This window comes from Piliocolobus tephrosceles, chromosome 1, assembly GCF_002776525.5.
Source record: "Piliocolobus tephrosceles isolate RC106 chromosome 1, ASM277652v3, whole genome shotgun sequence".
Classification (NCBI taxonomy): Eukaryota; Metazoa; Chordata; class Mammalia; order Primates; family Cercopithecidae; genus Piliocolobus; species Piliocolobus tephrosceles.
The window spans coordinates 106442802-106454748 of NC_045434.1; the positions used below are offsets into that span (position 1 = coordinate 106442802).

Sequence of the window (11947 nt, forward strand, 5' to 3'; positions counted from 1 at the left end):
TTTTTTTTTTTTTTTTTTTTTTTTTTTTTTTTGAGACGGAGGAGTCTCGCTCTGTCGCCCAGGCTGGAGTGTGGAGTGCAGTGGCGCGATCTCGGCTCACTGCAAGCTCCGCCTCCCGGGTTTACGCCATTCTCCTGCCTCAGCCTCCCGAGTAGCTGGGACTACAGGCGCCCCCCACCTCGCCCGGCTAGTTTTTTGTATTTTTTTTAGTAGAGACGGGGTTTCACCGTGTTCACCAGGATGGTCTCCATCTCCTGACCTCGTGATCCGCCCGTCTCGGCCTCCCAAAGTGCTGGGATTACAGGCTTGAGCCACTGCGCCCGGCCTGGATGAATTCTTAAAGGCTCTGACAGTGCAAAATGTGTTCATGGCTTCCTTAGGCTGAAACCGCTAGCAGTGGAAAGAAGGGAACACATCCACTTAATCTCTTCTCAATTCCTTTAGCAGAAATTGTATGTGCTTTAAAAGGTGGGAAAAATAATTCTCATAAGAATTATTACTGTTACAATAATAATTTATTTTATATCTCTTTTTTACATTAAAACCACTTTAGGTGGAGCACAGAGGATTCTTAGGAGAGCGAAACTATTCTGTATGGTACTATAAGAGTGGATATATGTCATTATACATTTGCCAAAACCCATAGGCTTTGAGTGAACCCTAATGTGCACTATGGACTTCCGGTGATTATAAGGTGTTAATGTAGATTCATCGGTTATAACAAATGGACCCTCTGATGCAGGATGCCTAGAATGGAGACTGGCTGTGCGTGTGTGGGTGCAAGGGCTGTGGGGAAACTGCATTTTCTTTTTTTTCTTTCTTTCTTTCTTTCTTTTTTTTTTTTTTTTTTTTGAGATGGAGTCTCACTCTGTCACCCAGGCTGGAGTGCATTGGCACAAACTCACTCACTGCAACCTCCACCTCCTAGGTTCAGGAGATTCTCCTACCTCAGCCTCCTGAGTAGCTGGGACTACAGGTGTACGCCACCACACCCAGCTAACTTTTGTATTTTTAGTGGAGATGAGGTTTCACCATGTTGGTCAGGCTGATTTTGAACTCCTGACTTCAAACAACCCACCCACCTTGGCCTCCCAAAGTGCTGGGATTACAGGCGTGAGCCACCGTGCCCAGCCTGGAAACAGCATTTTCTACTTAATTTTACTGTGAACCCAAAACTGATCTTTAAAAGCCTGTTTCAGAAAACATTCTAAGTTAAGCCTAATGAAAAAGATTGGCTTAAATAAGCTAAAGATCTAAACTCTATTTTTTAAACTATAGTTTGACTTTTATTCTTATCTTATTATCTAAGACCTAATAATATGCTCTAAACAGAAAGCCTTTGATGACCAACTTCAGTAAATAATGAAGATTGTTTCTAAGTAGTATATCGATTACTTTATGCAAACAGTTCTTCCAAATAAATTGAAAAATCATACTTACACTAGATAACATATTATTTTATTTTTCTTTTTTTGAGATAGAGTCTCCCTCTGTCACCCAGGCTGGAGTGCAGTGGTGTGATCTCAGCTCACTGTAACGTATGCCTCCCGGGTTCAAGTGATTCTCCTCGAACTCTCTACTCCTAGCCTCCTGAGTAGCTGAGATAACAGGTGTGTGCCACCACAGCCCGGCTAATTTGTGTATTTGTAGTAGAGATGGGGTTTCACCGTACTGGTCAGGCTGGTCTCAAACTCCTGACCTCAGGTGATCCACCCGCCTCGGCCTCCCAAAGTGCTGGGATTACAGGCACAAGCCACCACGCCCAGCCAACGTATTATTTTTATAGTTATTTTATACTATTAAGTCACCTTTGAAAAATAATGCAAAAATAAAGGTTAGCTTAATTCCAGATAATTACAACTTAAGTACTGGATTCCAAGCTAAAGAGATGTTGTAGTATTTCAGATTTTGGTTATTTTTATGTGGTCGTTCATCCTATGTGCTAATATATTACTCTGTGTTTGATTGAAAAAAGTCTTTACTCCTCCTGTGAAGAAGGGAGAGGACCCTTTCCGAACAGACAACCTTCCCGAAAACCTGGGCTATCACCTCAAAATGAAGGACGGTGTAGTTTACGTCTATCCTAATGAAGCAGCAGCCAGCAAAGATCAGCCTAAGCCACTTCCTTACCCAAATCTGGACACCTTCTTAGATGATATGAATTTTTTACTTGCTTTAATTGCTCAAGGACCTGTGTAAGTGTTTAGCGAGACCTAAACAACTAGTACTATGACTACTGATAGTAAGACTAAGTGTTTACTAAATGCTTACTATGTTCAAACACTATATTAAACCCTTCATGCACATTGTTCCTTTTATTCCTTACACTTGCTCTGGGAGGTGGTTATTTTCATAATTTCAGTTTTATGAGCTAAGACTTTGATGAGTTAAGTAACTTGCCAAAAGTGACACAGCTGGGTGAGCCAGGATTTGCGCTCGAATCTGCTGACCCCAAAGCCAGGGCTTTTAATTTTGAACAACACTCTCTCCACGGAGTTTTAAGATATCTTTCCAAGTTCTCCCTCATTATTATGTCCAACACTGTTGAAAAGATTAAGCCCTTGGAGCCCACTACTTCTCAATGAGATTAACTGAAGAGTAAACTGAAAGGTTTGGTCCAATAATTATTTCCTAGGAATGATAAAGGTCCTGATAGTTTTGAAATTGTGACTGTTTTCCTTGAATGTCTGAAACTTTTTGGAATTATCTAATTTTATTTTTCACAGTAAGACCTATACCCACCGGCGTCTGAAGTTCCTCTCCTCCAAGTTCCAGGTCCATCAGATGCTCAACGAGATGGACGAGTTAAAAGAGCTGAAAAACAACCCTCACCGAGATTTTTATAACTGCAGGAAGGTAAACATTTTAGTTGCTCTGAGGTAATTCCTGGGCAAAAGCAATCCAATTATTTATTGAGAAGCACAAGACAACAGTGTGTTTCTGATTAATCTAAGATTTCTACAGGTTTGGTGGACTTTAGTAAAAGCAGATGACAGATTATGTCTAATGGGTTAGAGTTAAGTGCCATTTCTACTGTTTTCCCCACAGAAAGGTTTGCCACATTTTTGGCATAAAAAATTATAGTTATCATCAAAACAAAAATAACAACCAAAAAAATCAAAAATGACCATTCTAGAATTTGAAAGCTCTTCCCTCTAGTCCTTTTTCTTTGAATTCCTGACTGTAAGACCTTGGAGCAAGTGATGACATATTTTCATTTCAGTCCTCATTTGTCAAATTGGGAACTAAATCTGCACAGTCCAGTTCACATGAGGATTGTGAATATCAAATGAGCCAGCCTAGAGATTGTGAAATCCAATCAACTAGAAACACTTTCAAGATGTATTCTGACCATTAAAATGATTACAAGGAAGTGGGAATAGGAAATGTATGAGCAGAGATTCAGGCCCAAATCCTGGCTCAGCTGCCTATACAACTTTGGACTAATCACTTAATCTGCTGAAATTTCAGTGTATAAAATTTAGTTATAAGAATATCTACCTCATAAAAGCCATCACCGTGTCATGGCTTCATAATTTCAATCCTTTATCCTTAGAGGCTGAAAGTTATGGTAGTGACTTCACTTCCAGCTGTGTTTCAGGAGTGAAGAATGGTCCTGAAGAATGTGTGGATCAGACGTAGGAAGTAAATTGGATGTACAGATATACGGAAGAAGCAAGCATTATTATTGCATCTAGCCGAATCTTCCACATCCTCATATGGGCACATCACAGTTGTAACGGGTTTTTTATTGCTGGACCACCTCCACCAACTGTCAGCTCACATCCTCATTATTTACTTTGTCCCAACACAGTGGGATTTGCAGCACCATATCCTCTAAACAGAGTGTCATAACTAAGGCTGATTGATGTTTTTTTCTTTCTTTGAATGTACATACAGGTGGACACTCATATCCATGCAGCTGCTTGCATGAACCAGAAACATCTCCTGCGTTTTATTAAGAAATCTTACCAAACTGATGCTGACAGAGTGGTCCATAGCACCAAAGAGAAGAATCTGACCCTAAAGGAACTTTTTGTGAAATTAAAAATGCATCCTTATGACCTGACTGTTGATTCTCTGGATGTTCATGCTGTAGGTTGAAATGCCAATGTCAGTTTCACTCTAATACTCAGAACCTCACGTGTCTTTCTCCTACAAGCCCTCCGTTCTCAGAGCTCTTTTAACTATCTTGGCTTGCCACGATGCCTGAAAGCACCACAGACAATTTTGAAGGTTGCTCATTGTCACCTGTCCCAAATTCCATTCTTGGAGCCCAATGCCCTCCCCCACTACCAGAGCCCAGTTCTGCTTGACTATTTCCTAGCTCTCTGTGTCCAGACAGCTCTGGTAATAATACATTTCTGCAATTTTTCCTGATTCAGGGACGCCAGACTTTCCAGCGTTTTGATAAGTTCAATGACAAATATAATCCGGTAGGAGCAAGTGAGCTACGGGACCTCTACTTGAAGACAGACAATTACATTAATGGAGAATATTTCGCCACTATCATCAAGGTGAGGAGGAACCAATCAGATCTATGGTACCTGGCATCGTTCTTGAAGAAAGGGTAGAAGGAAGGAAGGAAGGAAGGAAGGAAGGAAGGAAGGAAGGAAGGAAGGAAGGAAGGAAGGAAGAGAGGGAGGGAGGGAGGGCGGATGCTCTCCCTGGGGCCAAACACTACACAAATGAATATAAGAATTTCTTCTGAAACATCCACTCTAATGATTTTTAAAGACCTCTATTCCTAAGGTAGAGAAATTAAGGGTGTGGTTTTGAGACCGATTAAGGACCTAGCCTTTTCAGATTCTGAAAGGAAGAGTTAGAAAGGGAATCTCCTCTCCCTAGACCCCAGAGAAACTTGTGGGAATCCCTGGCTTGGACTTCTCTCTTGGCTTTGCAGGAGGTAGGTGCAGACCTGGTGGAGGCCAAGTACCAGCATGCTGAGCCCCGCCTGTCCATCTATGGCCGCAGTCCTGATGAGTGGAACAAACTCTCCTCCTGGTTTGTCCGCAATCGCATCCACTGCCCCAACATGACATGGATGATCCAAGTCCCCAGGATCTAGTATGTACCTCTAGAAACTCTAGAGCCTGCACTTATCTCATCTGCTTCAACTCCCCTGTATGAACAAGGAACGTGTTGCCCATCTAGATAGAAATCAGCTTTGTTAAAACAGCATTCACTATTGGGTCCTGCATGCTTGGTTTTGTCTACTGTGGGTACAGCACTCTTAACCACAGACAGGAGTTAGGAAGATCATTTCAGTTCAGTCCTCTAGCTTTATGAAGATCATAAATAACTTACTGAGAATGATTAAAACTAAGATAGAATAAGAACTATGTAGTTTGGTATACATTGTCTTTCACCTGGTCTTCTCTGTGTCAAGTCCATTCTTTCCCATGCTCATCTCTACTGGGATGTGGCTTTCTTGTATCAGAACCTTTACTACTGTCTGTCAATTGTCCCACCTACAAGTGCTCAAGTTCTCCACAATCAAAGAGTATTTATCAATGGTATTGCTGAGGATGTCATCTCCCTTTCATACCCCCTGCTGTCATACATCGCCTTCAGAGACGGCTTCTCTTTCGGTTTGTTGAGTATCATTGATCTTTTATCTAACTTAGGTGTTTGTGTATTTTCTGGCTACCTGTCTTTGTGTTCTGTGTGACCTACTGCAATGTAAGAGTTTCATCCTGTCTCTTTAACCAAAAAAGTTATTTTTTGACTGGGATAATACTTCCTGTCTAATAGGCAGAGAGGTTGGTTAGGAGTACAGATTCTGGACCGAGAGTGGCGATACTTGAATCCTGGCTCTACCATTTCTCTGTGTTACCTTGGGTTAAGTCATATCACCCCATTGTGCCTTAGTTTCATCATCTCTAAAACAAGGTTAAAAACAATACCTATCTTATTGAGTTGTTATGAGGATTACATTAGCTAATATTTCTGGACACTTAGAAGAGTGGTTGGGATATATTAACTGCTATATAAGAGTTTGTTAAATTGTAGACCAGAGGTATTCTTGGAAATCATTTCATGCTCACTGTCTTGCAGCTGCACACATATATTGAAACTTTTATGACATACTTGCTATATTCCTATATGAGGACTTAGCTGTGAAGGTTTAGTTTTCTTATGACAAAGATTTGTAAAAAAGATGGGGGAATAGGGTCCACCAAAAAACTTTTACTTCTTATGTGCAGCCCAAACTGAATCCCTCTCTATAGGGGACCAAGAAGAATGTATGAGGAGCATGGACCTAGGATAGATATACCAAGTCTTTTCCTGTGCATGACATTCGGTCCTCTGGTTCCCTCATACTGGGGCTATCAGTCCTAAAAATCATTTTTTCTCCTAAATTCTCTTAATTCTTGCCTCTAGTGATGTGTTCCGTTCCAAGAATTTCCTTCCACATTTTGGAAAAATGCTGGAGAATATTTTCATACCAGTGTTTGAGGCCACCATCAACCCCCAGGCTAACCCAGAACTCAGTGTCTTCCTCAAGCATGTAAGCATGACCCTTCAGGCCTTCATACTGCTGCTCATGAACCCACCTTCCTACCTGGTCATGACAAATTCTTGGTGCTTCTCTCTTTATGTTTGGTCTGTGCCTTTGGACCCGAAAGTTTGTGTGAGGACTGGGACCCTGCAGTTGGACTGAACCCATTGCATGACTCACTTTTCCTAACAGATCACTGGCTTTGACAGTGTGGATGATGAGTCCAAACACAGTGGCCACATGTTCTCCTCCAAGAGTCCCAAGCCCCAAGAGTGGACATTGGAAAAGAATCCATCTTACACTTACTATGCCTACTACATGTATGCAAACATCATGGTGCTCAACAGCCTGAGAAAGTAAGCAGGAGAGAACTGGAGCTAGGAGGGTCTATTTGACACAGCTCTTTCCACATATATTGGCACTAAAGGTGGTCAGGGGTCTCATGCCTTACTGTGATGGTTCCAACTGGCCCAAATCAGAAATTTCCTTCTCTTAACTTTTTTATTCAATTTATTTACTTAGGGGCAGAGATTGATATTTTGAGCCTTTCAATAACTTTCACAGTTCATTTCTTTGGGGGGGAAGTTTAGGAATTTATACTAATCATTGTGTAATTAATTATAATACTTCATATATTTTACCCTTCTTGATATATTTGGGTAAGGAATAAGTAGAGAAATATTATACTGGGATTTTCTGGAAACATTTCTCCCTTTAAATTTGAATAGAATAGAATAAATGATGAGATGTTGATATTGGTAAATTTCCTATTGAGACTGAAGGTATTTCCATCCAGGCAATCAACACTTGATTTACTTCCTTACCCCCATATCCCTGCTGCCTCTTTTTAGAAACTTTGTATTTAGAAAGAGTTAAGATTATGATTTGGGACTGTTTTGCTGAATCCTTTGGATGGCTTACTTCCTTCCAGAGTGTTCATTTTTCTACTGAATTTTCTTGTGAATCACTCCATACTCAGAACCTGTGATTCCAATAGCAGTTCTGTTTCCCCAGGGAACGAGGCATGAATACGTTTCTGTTCCGACCTCACTGTGGGGAAGCTGGAGCCCTCACCCATCTCATGACAGCATTCATGACAGCAGATAATATATCTCATGGCCTAAATTTAAAAAAGGTGAGTTGGAAGCTCTCTTCTTAATTTTTACATTGGAGCTAGAGGAATCTTTTTTCCCTTAGCCAACCATACTGTCACAAGTCATTATCGACACTGGAATCATATTCAAGTAGAGCATAAAAGATTTTTTAGTTTAGTGCAGTTCATTCTACAGAAAGAAGTAAAGGGACTTGCTCAAGATTACCTTGCTAGTTGCTGTTAGAGATATGTTAACACAGATCTCCTGACTCCTAGCTTAGAATCCTGACAAGGGATAATTCAGAGATGGCCTGGCTTTCCTTAAGCTAGTTTTTGCCAGATTTCTTGTTATAGCATGCTTCAAGATGTTTTTTGTGAGAATCAGAGCTTTCTTGTAGAGAGAGGGGAAACAAAAGAATGTTTCAAGGCAAAGTCTTTTGCCTGAGACAGACCATCTAACGTAGGCAATTATAGATCGAATAAACAATCTGGTTTGACTCACTGCTTCTGAAAATTAATGTATCCTAAATACATTTATCCTAAATAGCATTTACATTGAAAAACTCCTAAATTCTCCTTACTAAGGGACTTGAAGAACAAGTGATAATTTTGTTGAAAGCTGAAGCTTAAGGCAGATCATGAGATTGTAGTGTTTCTAGTTTGTATTTCTTTTTCAACATCGTTAAGTATTTTTTCACTTTTCTTTTTCAGAGTCCTGTGTTACAGTACTTGTTTTTCTTAGCCCAGATTCCCATCGCCATGTCACCACTAAGTAACAATAGCCTATTTCTAGAGTATGCCAAAAATCCTTTTTTGAATTTCCTTCAGAAAGGGCTAATGGTCTCACTGTCCACAGATGACCCAATGCAATTCCACTTTACCAAGGTATAGTATGGACTTGGGCAATACAAGTGTATTTTGCTGGACTGTTGTTTCCCATCTAGAATGTGAAAGTCAAATAAAGGTATTTTATTATTTTCTTTTGTGCAGGATACATATTATTTATTAATTCATTCCTCTTTTTCCCTCATTTAATAATTAACTGCAGGAGCCCCTAATGGAAGAATATGCTATTGCTGCACAAGTCTTCAAGCTGAGCACCTGTGACATGTGCGAAGTGGCAAGGAACAGTGTCTTGCAGTGTGGAATTTCTCATGAGGTAGACCTGTCCTCAAATGGCTTCCCTTCTGAGTATAGGGTCTGCTACCTTGAATACCGAAAAAGTAGATGGGAAACACATGTGGAAAAATTGGCCCACGAATCACATGCAGTTACTATGGACAAGGACTAGAAGGGATTATTCTATCTCTTTGCCTATGCCTTTTGGGCAAGGGAAGTAAAATACACTTGATTTCTCAGCAGACTGTGAACACTGAGGCACTAGATGAGTGCTTTTAATGGTTTATTATTATTATTCTTTTGTCAGTGGCTAACATAAGGAAGGAATTTTTGTAAAGAATGCAATTATTGTCTATACCAGTGTGAAAAGAGACAACAATCATTCTGCATCCTTTTCTCTTATAGGAGAAAGTAAAGTTTCTGGGCGACAATTACCTTGAGGAAGGCCCTGCTGGAAATGACATCCGGAGGACAAACGTAGCACAAATCCGCATGGCCTATCGCTATGAAACCTGGTGTTATGAACTCAATTTAATTGCTGAGGGTCTTAAATCAACAGAATAAAAAAAAAATAAACCAAATAATAATATGAGTGAGAATTTCATTGTAGAGTTTGAATAATAATAGTTACCTGTTAATTGAGTCCCTACTATAAACCAAGGACAATATTAGATGTTCCACTGATATTATTTCATTTAATCCTTATTATCTCCATTTTGGGGAAATTAGTACACTAAAGCTAATAAGGTTAATAACCTGCACAAGGATATACCTGGTGAAGGGTAGCAGTGGGAATGTAGGTTTCTCTGACTGTAGTCTCTATGACTTTTAGGCAAAATATCTAATAAAGCTGGGCAAAAATACAAGCAAATGACTTTTTGGGAGATAGGCTTCTGGTTTACAGAATGAATTTTGCTTAAGGCACTTAGAACCATTAAAAAGTCCTTTGACAAGGTATAAGTGAATAGTGACATTTTTAGACAAAATCAGAGGGTGTGCCTCAATACAAAAAATCAGTACTTCTGAGTTATTATACTCAGGGAGAATTTATCTTACAAAAGATTCTTAGCTTTAAGGATGTAATTGACAATAAGATTATAGTGAGCTAAACTGGTACATTTTAAATGATTTTGCTTACCAAAGTAAAATACACATGTAACTTTTAAGAAGCATGCCTATTACTCAAGGTCAGGTGAAATTCCAAATGGGCAGATGATACTTCCACACCTACAACTGTGTTGGCATCTAGTGGCTGGGCTGACATTTCATTCAATTTACTCAATAAACAATTATTGATCAAATAGCTAAATTATCAGGTACTATTCTAAATACCAAAGGTATACAGAATAAGACTTCATTCCTATCCTCTAGTTGTCCTCAGCATGAAGTTATAGTGTGGCTACAAGTAAAAAAGAGAATTTTGTGAGATGTCTTCAAAAGTTATGAACTTTTTTCTTTTTTATGAGACAGGGTCTTGCTCTGTCACCCAGGCTGGAGTGCAGTGCAGTGGTGTAATCACAGTTCACTGCAGCCTCGGCTTCCCGGGCTCAGGTGATCCTCTTACCTCAGGCTTCCGAGTAGCCAGGACTACAGGCACATGCCACCACACCTGGCTAATTTTTTTAATCTTTTGTAGAGACGCGGTTTCACCGTGTTGCCCCGGCTGGCCTCAAACTCCGAGGCTCAAATGATCCACGTGCCTTGGCCTCCCAAAGTACTGGGATTATAGGCATGAGCCACTGCGCCCAGCCTGAACTTTCAAATGGAAAAAAAAATGAAAGCAAATTCCTGCATGTTTCTATATTCTATACAGGCAACCATAAGCATAGGTGTAACCCTGACAGCATGTTTGTACTAGCTGTGGTGTAAGCATCTCTTCCTGATTTCTTAAGTTGAAGTTTTGTTTCTTGAGTATTTGTAAACCCTTTAAAGAACCAGATTTTATTTTACCTTGGCCTCCTCCTCATCAAAATAGTACAAATTGCTACATTAAACACTGTATTCTCAGACTTCAGAGGGCATTAACTACCATTATGTATATCTCCATCTTACCCATGAGAGGGCAGTACAATACATACATGTGAATTCATTTATTACATCTATAAATTTGGTTTCGTATGTGATACTTGGAATTCAACCTGCCTCGTTTTGCCAAATAATCTTCCTGAATGCAGAGGATAAAAAATACATTTCTGGGCTGGGTGCAGTGACTCGTGTCTGTAATCCCAGCACTTTGGGAGGCTGAGGCAGGAGGATTGCTTGAGCTCAGGAGTTGGAGACCAGCCTGGGCAACATAGTGAGATGCTGTATCTACAAAAAAAAAAAAAAATATTAACCAGGGGTGGTGGTGCATGCTTATAGTACTAGCTACTTGGGAGGCTGAGGTGGGAGGATTCTTTGAGCCTAACAGGTTGAGGCTTCAATTGAGCTATGATTGGGCCACTGCACTCTGGTGTGAGTGACACACAGAGACCCTGTCTCAATAAATAAATAAAAAGATACGTTAGATAAGATTTTTTTTTTTTTTTTTGGTGGGGGAAGCCCATAAAGATCAGTGTTCAAAATTTACTACAAACAATATCCACATTTATCTCCTCATTGGGACATGATTTTTTTTAAGTATGTCATTACTTTTTCCCCCCATCATAGAATGTAATTTCTGTTTTACTGTCTACAGGTCATAGTTTCACAACTGTTTGGGATATGCTGCCTTTATTGTTTGGCTTAAGTTTACTTGTGACAGTCATCTGTGATACGTAACTAAACACCTCTCTTTCTGGTAGTCTTCTATTTTGGTACCTCTGTGTGAACAAATGTAGGAAGAGTTTGGTCACCAGACCCAAGAGGCTCTGGTTGGGTGGGGCGGGGCGAGGTGAGGTGGGGTGGTTAGCGAGTGCCTGGGAAACAGGCTCAACAGATCCTTGTCCCGCAGCCTCGGTGAAACTGGGTTACAGCTTGCAGTAGGCACAACGCCATGCACATACCTGAGCAAGAGCGTGTTGCAGGCGGAGCGCTTAGGCAAATGTGTCTCAACAGGGCGTGGGGGCTGACCTCACGCACTGGGAGTATCAAGGCACCCCTGTTCTGAGATTCCAAGCCTGAGGTGCTGCAAGAGTTATTTGTTTCTCTTGACGTTTCAAATTGGCACCGTAGTGCAATTGTTTGCCCACTGAGGTCAGCCTAGGAAAGAGTGCTTAGATTCCCTGATTAAGCCAGGCTTTTTCTTGTTGAGT

General features: G+C 40.4%; 1 protein-coding gene across 2 annotated transcripts in view; it reads left to right on the forward strand.

The window, feature by feature from the left end:
• Positions 1–9295, forward strand: part of AMPD1 (adenosine monophosphate deaminase 1) — a 23571-nt gene extending 14276 nt beyond the window's left edge. For both annotated transcript variants that reach the window (XM_023222781.1, XM_023222782.1), the window contains 11 exons: positions 1976–2195; positions 2727–2856; positions 3901–4095; positions 4386–4517; positions 4904–5067; positions 6385–6511; positions 6695–6858; positions 7517–7637; positions 8307–8480; positions 8644–8754; positions 9120–9295. In XM_023222781.1, coding sequence (XP_023078549.1) covers positions 1976–2195; positions 2727–2856; positions 3901–4095; positions 4386–4517; positions 4904–5067; positions 6385–6511; positions 6695–6858; positions 7517–7637; positions 8307–8480; positions 8644–8754; positions 9120–9278 — 1697 coding nt within the window. In that variant the 3' untranslated portion in view covers positions 9279–9295. The remainder of the gene's footprint in view (positions 1–1975; positions 2196–2726; positions 2857–3900; positions 4096–4385; positions 4518–4903; positions 5068–6384; positions 6512–6694; positions 6859–7516; positions 7638–8306; positions 8481–8643; positions 8755–9119) is intronic.
• Positions 9296–11947: the final 2652 nt, after the last annotated feature.